Source organism: Xyrauchen texanus, chromosome 2 (genome assembly GCF_025860055.1).
Source record: "Xyrauchen texanus isolate HMW12.3.18 chromosome 2, RBS_HiC_50CHRs, whole genome shotgun sequence".
Lineage (NCBI taxonomy): Eukaryota > Metazoa > Chordata > Actinopteri > Cypriniformes > Catostomidae > Xyrauchen > Xyrauchen texanus.
Window position 1 is genome coordinate 24,356,356 of NC_068277.1, and position 20,152 is coordinate 24,376,507.

Genomic DNA, 20,152 nt, shown 5'->3' on the forward strand with positions numbered 1-20,152 from the left:
CGCTGCATTACCTGTTCCGCCCCGCTGCGAGGCCCCGCCGGGTACGTCCAAAATACTCGTCCATTTGGTGCCCCTAGCGCAGAGCTGGGAAGCGTGGCTTTCGCTTCCCAACGCATCACGCTGGCTGCACTGGACCATTCGACTCGGTTATGCAATTCAGTTTGCCCGGCTCCGGCCCCCCTTCAGGGGCGTCCGCTTTTCCGCAGTACACGGCAAGCATGCCAGTTCCCTGCGCATGGAAATCATGACCCTCTTAGCCAAGGGCGCGGTAGAGCCCGTCCCTCCAACCGATGGTATGCCCTAACAGAGGCTCCCCTCGGGACAGACGCGCTGGCACACAGCTGGCCCTCGGGGCTGTGCAAGTACGCATTTCCCCCAGTGAGCCTTCTTGCACCGGTGCTGTGCAAGGTCAGGGAGGACGAGGAACAAGTCACGCTAGTGGCCCCCTACTGGCCCACTCGGACTTGGTTCTCGGAACTCAGGCTTCTCGCGACAGCTCCTCCCTGGCGAATTCCCCTGAGAAAGGACCTCCTCTCTCAGGGACGGGGCACGCTCTGGCACCCGCGCCCAGACCTCTGGAACCTCCACGTCTGGTCCCTGGACGGGATGCGGAAGAGCTAGCCGGCTTACCAGCGACCGTTGTGAATACAATCAACCAAGCCAGAGCCCCCTCTACCAGGCACCTTTACGCCCTAAAGTGGCGCTTGTTCGCAGATTGGTGTTCTTCCCGAACTGAAGACCCGCAGAGATGCGCGATCAAGTCCGTGCTCCTGTTCCTACAGGAGAGGCTGGACAGGAGGCTGTCCCCATCCACCCTCAAGGTGTATGTTGCCGCCATTGCCGCCCACCACGATCCTGTAGACGGCAAGTCTTTGGGTAAGCACGACCTGATCCTCAGGTTCCTGAGAGGCGCCCGGATGTTGAATCCCTCCCGGCCAGGCCTAGTTCCCTCCTGGGATCTCTCGGTAGTCTTGGCAGGACTCCAGAGACCCCCTTCGAGCCGCTTGAATCAATTGGACTCAGGGCCCTCTCTCTTAAGACGGCCCTGCTGATCGCGCTCGCCTCTATCAAGAGGGTCGGGGACCTGCAAGCGTTCTCTGTCAGCGACACTTGCCTGGAGTTCGGTCCGGCAGATACGTCTGTGATCCTAAGACCGCGACCGGGCTATGTGCCCAAGGTTCCTACCACACCATTCCGAGATCAGGTAGTGAACCTGCAAGCGCTGCCCCGGGAGGAGGCAGACCCAGCCCTTTCGTTGATATGTCCTGTGCGCACCCTGCGCATTTACCTGGACCGCACACAGAGCACCAGACGCTCTGAGCAGCTCTTTGTCTGCTTTGGGGGACGGCAGAAAGGGAATGCCGTCTCCAAACAGAGGCTCGCCCACTGGGTTGTTGACGCCATCACACTGGCTTATCACACCCAGGCCGTGCCCCTACCCTTGCGGGTCCGAGCTCACTCAACAAGGGGTGTTGCGTCCTCGTGGGCACTGGCCAAGGGCACCTCCCTAGCAGACATCTGTAGAGCCGCGGGTTGGGCAACACCCAACACCTTCGCAAGGTTTTACAACCTCCGCGTTGAGTCGGTTGCGTCTCGTGTTTTGTCAGGTCCGAGCCCGTAGAACTCGGTAACACATAGACTGACCGGCCGGGTGGATCGCTTGCGCCCAGCGCCCTTTTCCTGACGTCAAGGTAAAGTAGTGCACCTTTTTTCCCAGGGCGCCCCACTCTGAGTCAGGACCCTGGTCGATTCCTCCCCAGCCCTCCGGGTCCGTGGTTCAGCGGAGGAACTCGCCGACCCAAGCCACTGCGGGTACCCTGATGGCTACACTGTACTGGTATAGGTGCTCCACAGGTAAGGCCTCCTGCTCGGACTCCCCCTGTGTGTATTTCCACGGTTCTGTCCCCTTACGAGCGGACCCCCGTGTCTCCCTTAGGCAGTTACAGCTGCCCCGGTCGCCGTGCTGTAGCAACTCCCCCCTTTCGAGGCTGGATCTACCACCGCGCCATACTTTCCACACGAGCCCTAAGACGGCCGTGTGACGTGTCTACCACTTTTCCTCCCCAAGAAAAAGGGCAGGTGTGGTCTCCGCAGGGTCTGGGTAAGACCCCCTTCCCTATATGCATGTAAGGGCCCCGGCCGTGATTGCTCTATGCGAGAAACATAGAGAGAAAAGAGGCCCTGCCAGGCTGGCCCGTTCCCATGTTGGCAAACATCGTCTTGTTCCCCTCTCAGGGTAACTAGAAGGATCCCGATGTTTGTATGGGGCATTGGGGAAGGGTACGTGCAGCCAAGTACAGACGATGCGCGGCACTGGATGAATCCCTGCCCGCCTCTGTATCGGCAGTTCACGTACACGGTTCAGCACATGGCAAGATTGGAATGGGTCCCCTAGTGTCGCTTCTCCGACACAACGTGGAGAGAGCAACAGAAGGGGAACGTTTGGTTACGTATGTAACCTCCGTTCCCTGAGGGAGGGAATGACACGTTGTGTCTTTCCTCCGCCATGTCGCTGAACCGAGCCACTGTTGTGGCCGGACCATTTCCGGCTCCTCAGAAAAATCCTGACTAAACTTCCGTATTTGCCCCGCTTAAATACCCGTATGCGGGGGCGGGGTATGCAAATACTGACTGCCAACTCTCATTGGCCCTTTTCAATAGGTCAGAGGTGAATATCGGCGCTCAAGAGAGACCCCTAGTGTCGCTTCTCCGACACAACGTGTCGTTCCCTCCCTCGGGGAACGGAGGTTACATACGTAACCAAACGTTTTGTAAGCAAATGCATTGCCATTAGAAATTGGTAACATCAACTAGCTGAAATTCTTTAGTTCCCCTTCCCCTTTTCATTTCCAGTTGCTTTCTTCATACATTTTTTTCTTGTGCACTCCCCAATGTTTACCTCAGCTAAAGGTCATGGCATAATCCTTTTTTATGTAGAATTTTATTTACCCTGAGGTCCACTGATAATGTTTGTAAAGGTTTTTATTTTTGCATCAGCATAAACACCCACTGTTGTGATTGGCTAACATTGTGCAGCCCCTCGAATACAGCCATATTTGAAACTGAATGAACAAGTTCCACAACATTATAAAACTAAATTACAGGGTTTATTCATAACACATCCAATACATTGCATCAGAATATATTAAGCTGTTCATTCAAGCACAACAGCAACATAAACTATCAAACAGTCATGACATTTGAAATATTCATGAATGAAACTGTTTACTCACAGATTTGCAATGGGGTTCAAGTGTTTTTAACTGCCCCATCCTTCAAGAACAATTCCTTTTGCAAAGCTTGAATCATATTATGACTGGTTTACAAGCAATCCACACTGATATGAGCTGAAACAAATCACATATACGTATCATCCTGCACTAAAGCACACATAGCCTGAAATGCATCAAAACGGTAAAAGACGGACATGTAGTTAATGTTTTCATACACTAACAATTAAAGATAGCACAGATGGGTGCTTGAAGGCATCCAGGATGCATATGTGCTTATAAAACAAGACCAAGCAGCTGAATGAAACAGAAAGGGGTCCCTTTTCAGAGATGTAATTTAAACACTGCGTCTCTTAAAAGCGGCGTGAGATACGACAATGGTCAAAGACATGTCTAGTGCATGTTTAAATACAAAAATGTTAAAAAAAAATAGTCCAGACAGACCCCTTTGGTTTCAGGAATAGTTAGTTAGGCACATTAGGCTTGTCTGTTTTGCTCTCTCTGTTTACGTTTGGAGCACCATTGGGCGTAGCCAAGAGTGTGATGATGTAAAGTAGATGTTGATGGAGTTGCTGTAGAGGCGTCATTAATTAATGTACCCCTAGTGATGTAAGGAAGTCGCAGAACGAGAACGAGGATTTCAATATATGCTTTTATTGCATTGGGGATTAAGTTTTGAGTTCTGAAATTATGTTTTTATAGGAGAATTACTTTTTGAATGTTAAAATATCAAGGAAAATTTGAATCCTCATGACATTAAAGTACTGGAAAGTGCATTATTTAAAATTTTGATATTTCTGATCAATATTATTACAGGCATTAACACTCATTTACTTTAAAGTCAACGTGAAATGGTGTTAGCTAACTGTTTAACTTTCATAATATTGTGTATTTTCAAGTGAGACATGATATTCAACATAATTTAAAAAAAGTTTGGTGGCACTTTTTTTTATCCATCATGGATTGAGTAGATTGAAAAGTGATCTCTATATGGTGGTTAAAAGGGAAGTGTTGAAAAATAAGAGCTGGAGCAAGTTATTACAGTTTGATTAAAGATTTTGAAGACAAACTTTTTTTTCTTTGGAATAATGTATCGCAATAAGACCAAGAATGTGTATTAAGAAAGTAAATATGGTTGATTTTAGATTTTATGTTGACTTGAAAGAAACACTATTTACTGTAAACGAGTATGTGATTGCAATGTGTTTATGCCTGTGCTGTCTACATTTTTTTTAGATTTGTTCTTTAATTTGCCCTTCAGGTCCACTCCTGCTCATGTGTTCATAATTAAGTAACATGTGAATTTCAGATGCCCTGTACCTGATTATGTGTGTTTTTGGTGTGTGTGCGCTCCCATCAAGCCTTGGTAACCCCACTGTGTATCCCTGCTCTCTCCCCACAGTGCGACAGTATGCCGATATCTGTTTGTTCAGCACTGCACAGTACAAATGTCCTGTGGCTCAGGTAGAGGCTGAGTGAGTAGCCCTCTTTCCCTCTTTTTCCATTTCTCTCTTTTCTGTCCCTCCTTCATATTCCATCCCTCTTCTCAGCTACATGTTTACAGAGGATCCCTTCTTTGTGACTGTCCTGTTCTTTGTGTTGACAAGGGCTTCTTTCATCTCTATCATCTCTCCTGCTCAACCTGTTTTTCTTAAGGTCTTTGTTGCTTTGAAGTTGGAGTTTGTTTACTACACATCTCACAAAGGTTTATACTTTGTCAGAATAGATTTATAGCACGTAGAGTTTATTACCCAGGTGCTTCCGCCCTAACCCCTCCTGGTAGATTCAAACCTTGTTGTTGCTAAAGCTAAAAGCCATGCCGATGAAGCCAACCGTTTACACTTGGTAAACAGCTTAACAGTTTTTAGAGCTTTAAAAAGCAGTCTATAAAGCTCTGCCGCTTCCATTTCGAATACTCCAAGAGAAACTCTGTTTCCTTTTATTAGCCATATGTTTCACTGGTCTGTGACCTCCTCGACCTGTGTGCCCTACAATCCTTTGTACAATCCTCTAAGAGCCCTGTCATTGTCTTTATTTTTGGCAGTTTACATATGTAATCGGCATCCTGCTATTTACTGTACTACCATTTGATAAATAGACCAAATGCTTTGTTCCCTTCGTCCCTCTTGTTAAAGCCCCATGATGGGATTCCTAGTGATTCAGTTGTTTCCATGCTGATAGGACAAAATAGACTGTTCTCTCTCAGTGCTACAGGTCACAGATGTGGTTCTGTTCTCACATGACACTTACAGCAAGTCTGTGGGCCGGCATTCCTCATGGTGAGTTTTATATATAATAATTTCTTCTGGCTCCAGTGACCCTGAGCCTACCCGTGTTTGCTGATGATGGCTCTCGGACCCTTTCTCCACCCTCTCTATGAGATATTGTTCCCCCTCACTCCCAACAACAAAGACTGTAGCTGTCCATTTTGTCTTCTGCTTCTCGTGTTGTTCTAAGCTTTTCAATCTTGTTTTTGTGATGAAGCTTTTGGTCCTTATTAGGCCTATAAGATCAACAACTAGTTACAGTTTTTGTTTTGCATTTAATTTATTGAATTTACCCTTTATTACTTCATCTAAGAAACACATCACTTATAGATAGCATACTAAAGATCCTTTTCTATGTTTCTCTTCCTCTTTTCCCCTCTATTTCCTGTTGTCTTCTCTTTTCTCACCATATTTCCCCCTGATCTCTATTACTGACCCCAAGAGGACATTGTTTATGTCCTCATACACCAGATTTGACTTTCTTGAAAAGCTTTACTTTCTCATGATGAGTTGTTCAATGATAAAACACATCCGCTTCTGATATAAGAAATTTCAGTCATGACAACTAGGAATAAATTTAAGGTGTTATAACTGATATGACAAGTTGGTAGGTTTGGCCTTTGTGGAATAGATCTGCTATGCTGCTGCTGCAGAGCAAGTACGAAGTATTGCTACTACAAAACAGCTCGGGCTATGGAGTATGCAAGCCGATAGGTTTAACCGATTTCATGTCAAAGAACCTATCAGCTTGGGCCATTGAGTGTGCTTGCACCATGTAGAGTTTTATGACTGAACTTATAACAATAAATTAAAGCATTTTCATGCTCCGTTTACATTATTCAAACAAAGTTGCATGTAAGAATCCATGCTTTTTCTTATAAGCATTAGGCACAAGGCTCACTCTCTCTTGTTTTTGCCATCTGCAGTGACCAGGTATCACCCAGCTCCACATTCTGTAAGGTGTATACACTCACACCCACGCTGAGCAATAACAGAGAGAAGAGGGGTCTGGCTCTGGATGGACAGCTAAAACATGAAGATACCAACCTGGCCTCCAGTACCATGTAAGTGGCCTTCAGCTGAGAGTGCATCCCTTTATGCTTGTTATCATATGCACAACTAGAAAATTGCAAAGCAATATAAGATTTATACCAAGAGTACACTACAGGAATCAAGGCTTTGATGTTTTTAAGTAGCTGATAAGTGCCCGACAATTCCCAGATCGCAGCTTGTGTCCTTCGCCAACGTTTTTCCTTGTGTGCGCATCTGTGAGAGTAGATAGATAGACTCCTAATAGTGATAGAACCACAATTCTACTCTCTCTTTTAAACTGTAAGTGCTATATATGTTGTTCGTTGTTGGATTATTTGATCTATTTTAGGCCATGAATGGCACAATGTCTCAATGAACTGGCACCCAGAGCAGCTCTTGAAGAGAGCATGAAGTTGAACCGCCTCTGAAGCGTTATGATGCACGGACCGTCTGCGGAGGTTTGCGCCAAATTCCTGCCAAAAATATAAACAAGGATTTAATAGTGAAAGGAAAGCGCTATCCGTACTAAATAAAAGTTTAACTTTAATTTAAAGATGTCAAGTGCCAAGATTTGGCATTAGGGTTCATACACACAGTGTTATTGACACACTAACACAGCATTTGCCCTTGAAGCCTAGTAACATTCAGTGAAGATTGTGCATCGGCACTTTTCCTACAAAGCCAGGAAGAGCAAGGTTTCCCACTGAATTTTAACAACTGAAATTTTACAAGTGAGTTTCCAAAGCTAAATATAATGGAGAGAATGTTAATAGTCAAATAATAAAGATGAAATAAATAAAAAAATGTATTAATATATATAAAAAATAATAATAATAATATATATATATATATTGGTACTGAATTTTGGAAGATAAATATTTATTACATTTGTATTGATGAAATTAGGTGCAAAATATTTTAATTGAAATATTCAGAGCTAAAATATACAATTATATGAAATTGCATCCCCAAATATCCAAGCACTGTTAATGCAATGTAGAGCTGAAACGATTAGTTGACATTAGGCAAGCATTGCAATGGGCATTAAATACTCTTATGCACAATATGAATAAATCGCTTCTTAAAGTGTATGAAACGCATATTCCAGACAATCATTATTATCGCAATTATTTTTTTTAAGAGTAAGCTCTTCATCAAATGCGGGATATTCTCTGACAGTATGCGAATTCAGATGAATGTGAGTCTTGTAAGATCAAGCAGGGCAACAAGCTTCAGTCTTGTAGTGAGTGCTTGGCTTTAGGAAGTTTGTAGGGCTTGTAAAGTTAAACCATCCCATGTGTGCATAAACCCTCTAACAGAACTTCTCTTCTCGTCTGAAGTAGCTCCCTTCTAGTTACTGCTGTGTATATTTAGCATGTGTTTCTCTGTGCTTACAGAGTGAAAGATGTGTCCAATAAAGAGGTGCTGGGAATCTTGGTGTCCTACAGAGTCAAAGTCAAGCTAGTGGTGTCACGTGGAGGGTGAGTGTAGGAGGGTGAATGTAGCCCTCATTCTCTGCTACAGAGGAAGGTTAGACTTTAGATTCAGAACATCATAAAACTGAATTCAAACAATATTTCTCCTTTCAGTGATGTGTCTGTGGAGCTGCCTTTCGTTTTGATGCACCCTAAGCCTTCTGAACAGCCCAACTCAAGACCACAGTCAGGTAACATTTCATTCTCATTTCTCATTTCTCACGCCTCACACAACAAGGTAGTTGTCTTTTTTATTAAAATGTATTTGATTAGAAGGTTTGTTTATGCACCAATCATTGTTTGCTGTCAAATCTTCAATATATGTTCCCTCAAATGTATTTCTTGCTGACAAAAACCTATTTCAATCGGACAGACCGTTCAGCCACCTGAGCATGTAAAAATTGTATTCTTCTGTCAAATTCAGTGCATTATTATTAAAATAACAAAGTCTGAATTAAGGTAAGTCATACATGCAAAGTCAATAGGCATGACCAGGTAGTTTTGCTACTTTTATGCAAGCATGCTTTAAGTCTAGGCACAAGTGGGTTTGGCAAAATTACACATGCAAAACACTGATGAGCAGGGTTAAGTGCAATTTAATTCTGAGGTTCTTCTCTGCCACCATATGCCTCCTATTTTATAGTCCATTCCCTGTCAAGCACCAGGGACATAATGTGATGTTCCACTGTATTGAGTTTGAATATGAACTTTTATTACCACCGGCTGGAGGAATCTCCCAAATGCAAATGCAGGAACTGACTTTAGACTGAGACAAGATCTGCTTTTGTAATGTCTTGGCGCAATGACATATTTCTCTGGAAATTATCAAACTGCACTTTGCGGCACTTCATTTATATACAATACACCCCTAGTTTGCATGCATACACTCATAAATAGTGCAAAAACTTCCACCCATTTGCGCTTTGCATTGGCACACCTCTTACGAAAATCGGATCATTTGTGGCGCACAATCGAAGCGCTTAGCACCCTCACGAAAATAGAGCCCCATGTGTGTAATTTCTGTGCCACTATTGAATTTTTTTAAACTATTTTTCTAACTTTGGTGGATCTAAAGTTATGTCTGGCTCAGTCGGATTCTCAAACAAATCATTTCCATGTGCACACATAATAATTCATATGTTTAATTTGGAAAAATGCCTAATTTTTATTTTACTATTCCCTTTCTTTCACAGCTGTGCCAGAGACGGATGTACCTGTGGATGCCAACCTCATAGAGTTTGAAACAAAGTCAGTTGGCTTTGTGTCTCTTGATAACAAGATGCTTGCTTAGCTGTCCGCTTAACCTAACATTTGCCTCTCTTTGTCTTCAGTAATTTCTCACAGGATGATGACTTTGTGTTTGAGGACTTTGCAAGGCTTAGGCTGCAGGGAATGAAAGATGAAGAGGATGACCACTTCTGCTAACGCCTTCCTCCTTCACATAGATGATACCATGAGGAGGTCTGAAGGAAGGGTAACAGGGGTGTGATGTCAACCTGCCAGTACTCTCATACCTCTGCTCCACTGGGACCATCTGATATTGTGGAGCACTTATTGATATTTTCAAAGCCTCCTTTCACTTTCTTTCTTTCCCTCTATTCTCTTTCCTTTGGCTCTCTTCCTCACCATTTTGTCATCTGTGATGTGGTCCTTGAAATGACCTTGGTATCTATGGTCATATGAGCCACTTCACTCTGGTGCTTATATGTTTGACAGAAAGACATATAGGGAGAAGAAAACAATGATGAACTGGGTCATCTAGACATCAATGTATAATATTGTTGGTGGGCAAAGGGTTCATTGTTTCAGGAATGACTTGTGTTTTCTTTTTTCTTTCTATTCTCTTGTTATCAAATTCTCACTTATATATCAAGTGGGCATTAATAGCAATATAATGATGACATACTGTATGTTCCATGTTATTACATTGTACAGTTCATACACTGTTCATAGACACCATAGGGAACTTAAATTTGGTGTTAATTCCTCTTTCCTAGGCCCGTAATCCAATCCATCCATACCTGTTCACAGCTTTTATGTTATAGCTATGTAAAATGTATACACATCATAAAAATATGTAGTAACACTTTTCTGTGCACTTGTTGTGCACGCAATACTCAAACAATTAAGGATGTGGCATTTTAGTGAAAGAGTAGTTGGCAAAGTGCATTGGGACACAAGCATCTGGTTTATAATGTAAATTTTAACATTTATTCCACATGTTGAGTTGTAGTATATGTACACACTGCTACAGGTCTTCAGTGCGAAATAAGCTTGTAGATAACTCAAGAGGCCAGGGACAGCCTCTGAGAATTTCAGATGCCTGATATATTTGTATGTGCCTCACAAGAATTAATTCCTCATTATTTGTGCCTGCCAAGCTTTATTTGCCAAAATGTGATGTTTTATAAAGTTGCTTGTAAGTTAAGCTCAGTTTATGAACGTTTATGAAAATGACATGCTCATTCCATGTTTTTGTTCACAGGAACTTATAATGTAACCATTGGACTGCCAGAAATATTTTGATGATGGTTATTTTAAATCTCAGTTGTAGCATGATTTCCAGGAAATTTACTTTTAATCATTCTTCCAGGATCAAGCTTTTCCTTTTGACCTTTAGTTTACTACTGAACAATGGCAAATTTACTTATGTTACAACCTGTACTTGGAAGTAACATTTTATAGAGAACAAAATGGAGCTCCCATTGATGGACAAAAAGATATCTTTAAAATAAAGGTTTGCTTTGTTAAAAGCACCCATACAACCATGGAGCGTACTTGCCAGTGAGCATACTTACATTAAATTTCAACTTTGTGCCCTCGAGTTATGCCTGTTTTCCTGTTTTGTCTGCTAAACCACAGATGCCAGCTAAAGGAATCTGAGATACTATAAAACATTTCAGGGATGTTATAAATGAAATCTATATCAGCAGAGATGACTCTTAAAATCATTACAGCCCTATAGAACTTCACATGGCTTTGCAGGAGATCCTAACACTACACATTTTGGACATCTCCCTTATTTGACATACTCAGTTCAGATCTACTATTGAGATAATCAGTAGAAGGTGTGTTGGATAAAGGAGACATCCAAAATGTGTAGTGTTAGTGGTACTTCAGGAAAGGATTGAGAAAATATGGAGTAGAGGATTGATAGATCAAATTCAGCTGATAGGTTTATATGAAGTTCCTACTCATTCTGTTACTATCACAAAACCTGACAAGACATGGTTTACATCTTTTATTTTAAATTCAAAGTATTTTTGTGAATGCTTGAAAAAGATTGGTTAACTAGCCAGAAATGTCCTATGTATGGTCTATGGAAATTGTACACGCATTACTGTCAGAAGATACCCATGTCCAGTAAGTCAGCTGTGAAATCTAGGTCACGAGGATGTTTAGGTGGTGGTTTTGATTTCGGACTGGTTTCCTCTGCAGCCCAGCAGGTGATTGATTCATTCAATCTGGCTCTGTCTGGACGACAGGGAGTGATTAGCATAATGTGCTTAGAGATTCTAAAAATGTAATGCAGACAAGCATCCATTTTTAGTTTTTTAGATTTCGAAGACCCGAAAATGCTGTGAGCTCTGATTTAGTATTTTGTCATATACTGTATGACCAAGTCCAAACCACATTACAAAACTAGTTTTAAACAAAGTGGTCCCAATACATCCCTGTGTTCAATGATGTAAGGCTTTATAATTGATAAGACTGCACATTATGAGAAGACAATTGAGTTGTGAAGAACCTTGCTTAACACTGATCAGAAATCACTGTGGGTTGTGCAGTTTAAAAAATAAGGTATGCAGAGGAATGTATCAGGAATATTTGCACACTAGAGAGTATAGTTCTAAACCAACTCCAATTTGATCATTTGTTGCATAGATCAACATGCTCATACAGGGAGACCGTTTGATGTATTTAATTCTATATGGTTTGTATTCAAGTGTTTTTATTGACTTTGCTCTATTAACAATGCAATGACTTATTTGACACATGGCAATCTCTCATGTCTCCATTAGCTGTATTAGAGCTTTGCTAGAAAGCTGTGCATGCATTCTAGAGGAGCCTAGGCTTTGAGAATGCTTTACTATTGTAATAGCGTGACCATCTTAATGAAATTTTTTCCTTTTGTGATCTGGATGGAGCCTGTTATGTCTAAAACAGACAAGTATAAAAAGAAATGTATAATTATTTGCAAATTTATTTGCATCTAAGGAGACCACACACTTTAATGCTGGTTTATTGCTTATCAAGAACCATGTCAGACTCTTTTTTTTTAAAGGAAGATTTTAAAGCTAGTTCTCACTACTAAAATTGCTATTAAGCAAATAAACAAACAAGCTTTCTGGTAAATTAATACATTCACTATAAAGTAAGATTTAAAAGATATATATATATATATATATATATATATATATATATATATATACATGAATTCCAATATACTGTTTAAGCAATGTTAATTTGGCCAATAAAAAGTTATTAAAATTCTAAGGAAAAACATTTCTGAAAACCAAACAAATATTTGACGTATATGCTGCCTCTTTATTTTGTATTGCATTTAATTAATTAATTTGTCCAATTGTCACACATTATACATACATTTCTGCATATACATGGTGAAATTATTTATTTTTCACATATCCCAGCTAAGCTGGGGTCAGAGTGCAGGGTCAGCCATGATACGGCGCCTCTGGAGCAGATAGGTTCAAGGGCCTTGCTCAAGGGCCCAACAGTGGTGTCTTGGTGGTGTTGGGGCTTGAACCCACGACCTTCTGATCAGTAACCCAGAGCCTTAACCGCTGAGCCACCACTGTCCTCCAAACACGGGGGGTGTGTGCTTGTGCATTATTAGCAGATACATTATTACAGTTATTCTCCTAAAACCCCTAAAACAAACTTATATTCTACATGTAGTATTGCAGTAAATGGGTTTGGATTTTAATGGAACCACAATTTTTTTAATATTTTTAAGGGAAAAAAAGGACATCCAGATCTATGTATGTATGAAATAAGGGCAAGGCAAGGCAAGGCAAGGCAAGACAAGTTTATTTATATAGCACATTTCATACACAATGGTAATTCAAAGTGCTTTACATAGAAGAGATTAAAACAAGAATAAAAAAATAAGAATAATTGAAACAGTTTAGAATAAAATAAAATACAGTACAAACAGTCGGACACACAGTGGCACAGTGCTCATTCAGTAAATGCACAGCTAAACAGATGTGTTTTGAGTCTGGATTTGAATGTGACTACTGTAGGAGCACATCTGATCTCTTCTGGAAGCTGGTTCCAGCTGCGGCTGGCATAAAAGCTAAAAGCAGACTCTCCTTGCTTAGAGTGAACCCTTGGTATTTCTAGCTGATGTGATCCTAATGATCTGAGTGATCTGTTGGATTTATATTCAGTGAGCATATCTGCAATATATTGAGGTCCTAGCCCATTGAGTGATTTATATACCAGTAATAATACTTTAAAATCAATCCTAAATGTAACTGGGAGCCAGTGTAAAGACCTGAGGACTGGTGTGATATGTTCATATTTTCTGGTTCTGCTCAGAATCCTGGCAGCAGCGTTCTGTATGAGCTGCAACTGTCTTATGGTCTTTTGGGAAGGCCAGTGAGGAGTCCATTACAATAATCCACCCTGCTGGTGATGAAAGCATGCACAAGTTTCTCTAGGTCTTGACTGGAAACAAAGCATCTAATTCTTGCAATATTTTTCAGATGATAGTATGCTGATTTAGTTATTGCTTTGACATGACTACTGAAACTAAGGTCTGTCTGTAGAGACACACCAAGATTCCTGACTTGATTTTTAGTTGTTTGACCCCTAGCGTCAAGGTATGCATTCACCTTGAGAACATCATCTTTGTTTCCAAACACAATGACTTCAGTTTTGTCTTTGTTTAACTGAAGAAAGTTTTGGCACATCCAACTGTTAACTTCATCAATGCATTGGCACAGGGAGTCAATGGGGCTGTAATCGTTAGGTGATAGGGCTAAGTAGATCTGTGTGTCGTCTGCATAGCTGTGGTAAGCAATTTGGTTCTTTCTCATTATTTGGCTCATTGGGAGCATATACAGGTTGAACAGGAGTGGCGCAAGAATTGAGCCTTGAGGGACTCCGCATGTCATGGACGTCCACTCAGACTTATGGTCTCCTATACTCACATAATAACCTCTCCCTTCTAAGTATGACCTGAACCATTTTAGGACCATCCCAGAAAGCCCCACCCAGTTTTCCAGCCTGTCAAGAAGTATGTTGTGATCAACAGTGTCAAATACAGCACTGAGGTCGAGTAGTACCAGTACTGATAATTTGCCTGTATCAGTATTTAAGCGAATATCGTTTATTATCTTTATGAGCGCTGTCTCTGTGCTGTGATGCGATCGGAAACCAGATTGAAAATTGTCAAAGTAACCATTTGAGTTCAAGAATTTGTTCAGCTGATTGAAGACAATTTTTTCAATGATCTTGCCTATGAAAGGAAGATTTGAGATCGGTCTATAGTTGCTTAATATGGTCTTATCCAGATTGCTCTTTTTCAAGAGGGGCTTGACAACTGCAGTTTTCAGGGAGTTTGGAAAACTCCCAGAGAGAAGTGAAGAGTTTATCACTTCTAGGAGATCTGCTTCTAAACAGTTGAACACACTTTTGAAAAAAAGATGTGGGAAGTGCATCAAGGGCGCAGGTTGATGTTTTAAGGTGCTGTACGGTTTCTTCCAAAATTTTGCCATCAATTTCTTTGAAATCAGACATAGTAACTACTTTCTCAGGTTGTGGTTTGATTTGTTTGACCCCAGCACAACTCAAGGATGTGCTGATCACCTTTCTGATATTATTGATTTTTTCAGAGAAGAAAGAAGCAAACTCATTGCACTTGCTGTCTGAGAGCAATTCACTGGGAATCTGGCTTGGGGGGTTTGTCAGTCTCTCTACAGTCGCAAAAAGAGTGTGTGTGTTGTTTAAGTTGCTGTTTATAATATTCGAGAAGAAAGTCTGTCTAGCTTTGCCTAGTTCCATATTAAAAGCTTGATGCTGTCTTTGTAGATGTTATAATGGACTACAAGTTTTGTCTTCCGCCACATGCGCTCTGCTTTTCTGCATTGTCTTTTCATATTTTGCACTGCTGTTGAGTTTCTCCAAGGCGCTTTTTGTCTGCCACTCTTCTTCCTGACTTTCACAGGAGCAATATCATCAATTACACTTTTAACTTTTGAGTTAAAAGAATCAAGGAGAAAATCAACAGAGTCAGCTGATATACTTGGTGTTAAAGATATAGCCTTCATAAATAGTACACTAGTGTTCTCATTTAAGCATCTCTTCTTGACAGACACAGATCTAGCTTCAATGGCAGGAGAGATCAATATATCAAAGAAAACACAGAAATGATCAGACAGTGCTACATCCTTAATAACAATCGATGAAATGTTTAGACCCTTACTGATAAGTAAATCTAGAGTGTGTCCATGATTGTGTGTGGGTCCATGTACATGCTGAGTCAGATCAAAAGTTTTTAAAACAGTTATGATTTCTTTTGTCATATTGTTTTCTACATTATCTATGTGAATGTTAAAGTCTCCAGCAATGGCAAAACAGTCAAACTCTGAGGTAATTGTTGATAACAGTTCTGTAAAGTCCTCAGCGAAGGCTGGAGAGTATTTTGGAGGCCTGTAAATAATGATAAGTAAAATGCATGGAGCACCTTTTAACACACTACCCAGATATTCGAAAGACGGGTAATTCCCAAATGATATTTGCTTACATTGATAGACATCTTTAAAAAGAGCAGCTAAACCCCCACCTCGTCTACCTTCTCTGCACACACTCAAATAAGTAAAGTTAGGAGGGGATGTTTCATTAAGGACTGTTGCACTACAGCTGTCTTCTAGCCAAGTTTCATTTAGAAACATAAAATCCAGGTTGTATGTGATAATTAAGTCATTGACTAGAAGTGATTTATTTTTAAGTGAGCGGATGTTTAAAAGTGCTAACTTAACAGTTTTTGTCCCCACAGCAATCTTAGTTTGGCGTGTAATAGGCACCAGATTAGATGGGTTTGCTGTACGGCTTTTGAAGGCCTTAGACTTTCTATGATGTAATCGAACAGCAATAGAGATTGATACAGGCACACTGGGTTCCTGCTTGTTTTGTAAACATTTGAGAAAGTTACTGTTATCATAGCAGGGACCCAACACATATCACTGAGAGCTGGTATAAGTTGTTTTTGGTTCACTTCGAGCAGATGGAGGAGGGTGTGAGCCCTGGCGTTGTGGCAGAGGTCACAGGAGGAGGGGGAGGGCGAGCTGGGCCCGCAGGTGCTTGAGGGGCCTGACGTTTTTTGCTTGATATCTGGGGGCTTGCAGCAAAAGAGTGGGATAGTTTGGTTCCAGCATACACCAGTTCTTCCATTTTCTCTGAGAAACACAGATGTGGAGATGCTGGAGAGAGGGATAACGTGTCTGGTGAGAGGGGCTGTAATATACTGTCCTGGTTTCCCTGGATGTTTTCCAGAAAGTCGTCCTTGGGTGCTGAATCTTGGAGCAGTTCTAATATGTCACAGTCTATCTGTGGTGAACTTTGTGGGCAGGGCTCAGATGAGATTGTGTCCATGAGCAGAAACTGTTTTGGCTGAGTGGTGTTATCATTGTCCTTGTGTGATTTGTCAACTGCATGTCCATTCAGGTGCTGAAGTGAAGTCCTGTGGTAATTCATACTGTGTCCAGGTGTGTGTGTGCCATTCAGATTGAGTGGATTGGCACACACTGCAGAAGGATGATTGAGGGAGAAGTAGATATTGTCCTTTAGCACTCTTGAACCAAGTTTGTTTGGGTGGTGGCCATCCTGTCGAAACAGTTGCCTCTGACTCCAGAAAAGATTGAAGTTGTCAATGAAGTTCACTCCTTTTATATTGCAGGTTTTTGCAGCCATGTATTAAGCCCAAGCAACCGTGAAAACCTGTTTGTTCCTCTTGCTGGAAGTGGTCCACTGATGAATGTTTGAACTTTCAGTCTTTTAAGTGTTTCAAAAAGTTAACTGAAATCCTTTTTAAGGAGTTCTGACTGCTCTTTATGAATATCATTCTTCCCCACATGAATGATGAGTCGATTTGCAGTCTTATGTTTCATCAGAATGTTCTGAAGTTCCCTGTTTACATCCGAGGTTGTTGCTTGTGGAAGGCAGCATGTAGTTGTATCCCTGCTGCTAATGTTTCTGATTATGGAGTCACCCACCATCAGAGTCCTGGGCCCGGCTGCGCTCTGAAATAAGGGTTACAGTTTGTATTAAAATCAGTCAATAAATAAAACTCTAAATGAAAAACGAAAAATATATACACAATGTAATTTCCAATTCCTAGTCTTAAATTATATTTGACTGTTGTTGACTGTTGTAGTGTAAATGTTGTCTTGAAGTAAACAGTAGATGTCAATTCCTTATTATTTATATTTGACCAAAAGTAGGCCTATGTAGACACTCTTTTTTTTCAAGTTTGGCTATTCCAATCATTTTTGTGATTCTCAAGATCATCAAACTCATTGATACGCCATACAACGGCATTCTAGAAAATGTAGTGCTTTAAACTTTTTTGCAGCTTACACATTTGGGATGGGCCCTTTTCTATTCCAGCTCGACAATTCCTCTATGCACAAAGCGAGGTCCATATATAAATAGTTTACTGAGTCTTTGCCTGCACAGCTTTGGGATTAATCGAACCGTCTACAATGCCAAACATTAGTGCCTGACCTCACTGATGCTCTTTTCTGAACGTGTAAGCAAATCCCTGCATCCATGTTCCAACATCTAGTTAACAGAACTCCCAGAGGAGTGGAAGCCGTTATAAAAGCCATATGGGGAGTGATTAATGGCCATGCTTTTAAAAATACATTTAAAACAATTTAAAAGAGCATCAGTGAGGTCAGGCACTGGTGTTGGGGCCAGGCTCTCTGCTGGCATTACACTTCATCACAAAGGTGTAGGTCCACACAAGACTTGGCAAACCATGGTTCTAAATTCATGGTTCTCACATTGTGCACCAGGGCATTAACGTTTTGAGAAAATGTCCCTCCCCAAACTCTTGCAACAAAGTTGGAAGCACATAATTCTCTAGAAGAATGTCACTGTATGACCAGAAGTCCCAGTTTTCCCTGAGAGTTCAAGACAGCATTCATAGTGAAATATTACATTGCAAGAAAGCCCGAGCAGCAAAGCCACACTGATACCACACTGTAAAAAATATTTCTATGATTTGTTAACTTTTATTTTTGCCAGATCAACTTCAATTTACTAATTTGTTCAGATAACAAGGATCTGTTTTTTTTTTTTTTACCACCCCTGGAGTGGCGAGTTCAAATCCAGGGTGTGCTGAGTGACTCCAGCCAGGTCTCCTAAGCAACCAAATTGGCCCAGTTGCTAGGGAGGGTAGAGTCACATTGGGTTAACCTCCTTGTGGTTGCGATTAGTGGTTCCCGCTCTCAATGGGGTGTGTGGTAAGTTGTGCGTGGATTGTGGAGAATAGCATGAGTCCATTAGTCCTCCGCATGCTGTGAGTCTCCGTGGTATTATGCATGACGAGCCACGTAATAAGATGCGTGGATTGACGGTCTCAGAAGTGGAGGCAACTGAGACTTGTCCTCCACCACCTGGATTAAGGAAAGAAACCGCAGCACCATGAGGACCTACTAAGTAGTGGGAATTGTGCATTCCGAATTGGAAGAAAAGGGATTTAAAAAAAAAAAAGAATCTGTTTTTATTGAGTAAACTATTGGCACAATAGCAATGCACTGATATAATGTTCAAAAATGAATTCCACTCATTGTTGGTTTACAAGACCTTTTTTAAGTTTAACCAAAATAATTTCTTACAGTACACAGTTCAGCACAAATGCAATTTACAAAAGGATTATAAAATGACTGCATCTTGACAATCTCCAACCTGACTTTTGTACCAACCTGAGTCTTTTTATACTAACAGCATCTAAATCCACTCCGTTTGTTGTGTGAAGTACACAAGCCCTTCAACACATCTGCTTTCCAGACCTGTATAGTCTACTGTTTTTTGTTTTTTGCTTTGAGTTAAACTTTTAATCAACATGCCAAATTTGTGACTGTAAATTGCCATACAATAACAACTTCCCTGATGGTACAACACAAGTGCAGCAAGAAGATGGCAGAGTTGAGTTAGCTTCCCAGTTCACATCAATAAATCAGTGTGTTAACATTTAAATAATAAATATGCTGCACTAAAAGTGAGAATCTAAAGCTTCTCTATTCGTTCCTGACATTTTTAGAGTTTTAAAACCTTTTGCATATATAATAAATTTTTTGTTAGCCTACATTTTACACAATTTTATATTAAAATTATTTTATGTATTCTGTAAGGGCCTTGTATAAGCTCTGGGGACCACATATTTAAGCATATCTAAACATTTGTTTTCAAGGTTGATGGTCCGCAAGACCTTGCAGCCCCGGGCCCCAGGTAGTCAAGGGCCCCTGGGCACTGGCCCCATTGGCACCGTCCGTAATACACCTATGTGTGGGATTGAAGCATTGCACTTTGGTATGTGCATATAGTCCCTGATTTAATCATAGAATGGACTTATTAATAGTAAATCTCATTCATTATATAAGTAGTGCAAAGAATGCTTAGTAGTGAGCTGTTTATTATAAGATATAACTTTACCTCCTGTTATTTTTGAAGTCGACACTTGGAATCGATTCCAAAATCTGTAATAGGAATTGAAGTCGTTTCCAAACACTAATTTTGTATTTAAGAAAGGCTGTGTCTCATTTGGAAGGCTGCGTCCTTCGGATGTCGCATTTGTCGGTCGCATACGTCATCGAGGCTGTCTCGTTTCAGAAAAGCAATTAGGACACTTCGAATGCGACCTTCTTTCACGGGAATTCGGAGGATGCATGATGTAGGCACTCATAACCCCCAATTCTTTGCTTCAACGGAAATGTCAAAAAAATAAATAAATGACGCCAATTTGCCCCTAAATATGATGATCAACGCAAGGAATGTTAATTCCCAAGTTGAAGTACCTCAGTAGATGGGTGCAGAGTATACTATGTATAATTATATGAATATATAATTAAAATAAAGTATTAGACTAAAAGTACACCTGTAAAATCTATTTTCT

General features: G+C 41.0%; 1 protein-coding gene across 1 annotated transcript in view; it reads left to right on the top strand.

Annotated features, from left to right (window-relative positions):
- Positions 1–10,822, top strand: part of LOC127659047 (arrestin red cell-like) — a 60,948-nt gene extending 50,126 nt beyond the window's left edge. Inside the window, exons 11-16 of the mRNA XM_052148675.1 lie at positions 4,633–4,705; positions 6,424–6,561; positions 7,927–8,010; positions 8,119–8,195; positions 9,198–9,252; positions 9,336–10,822. Coding sequence (XP_052004635.1) covers positions 4,633–4,705; positions 6,424–6,561; positions 7,927–8,010; positions 8,119–8,195; positions 9,198–9,252; positions 9,336–9,429 — 521 coding nt within the window. The 3' untranslated portion in view covers positions 9,430–10,822. The remainder of the gene's footprint in view (positions 1–4,632; positions 4,706–6,423; positions 6,562–7,926; positions 8,011–8,118; positions 8,196–9,197; positions 9,253–9,335) is intronic.
- Positions 10,823–20,152: the final 9,330 nt, after the last annotated feature.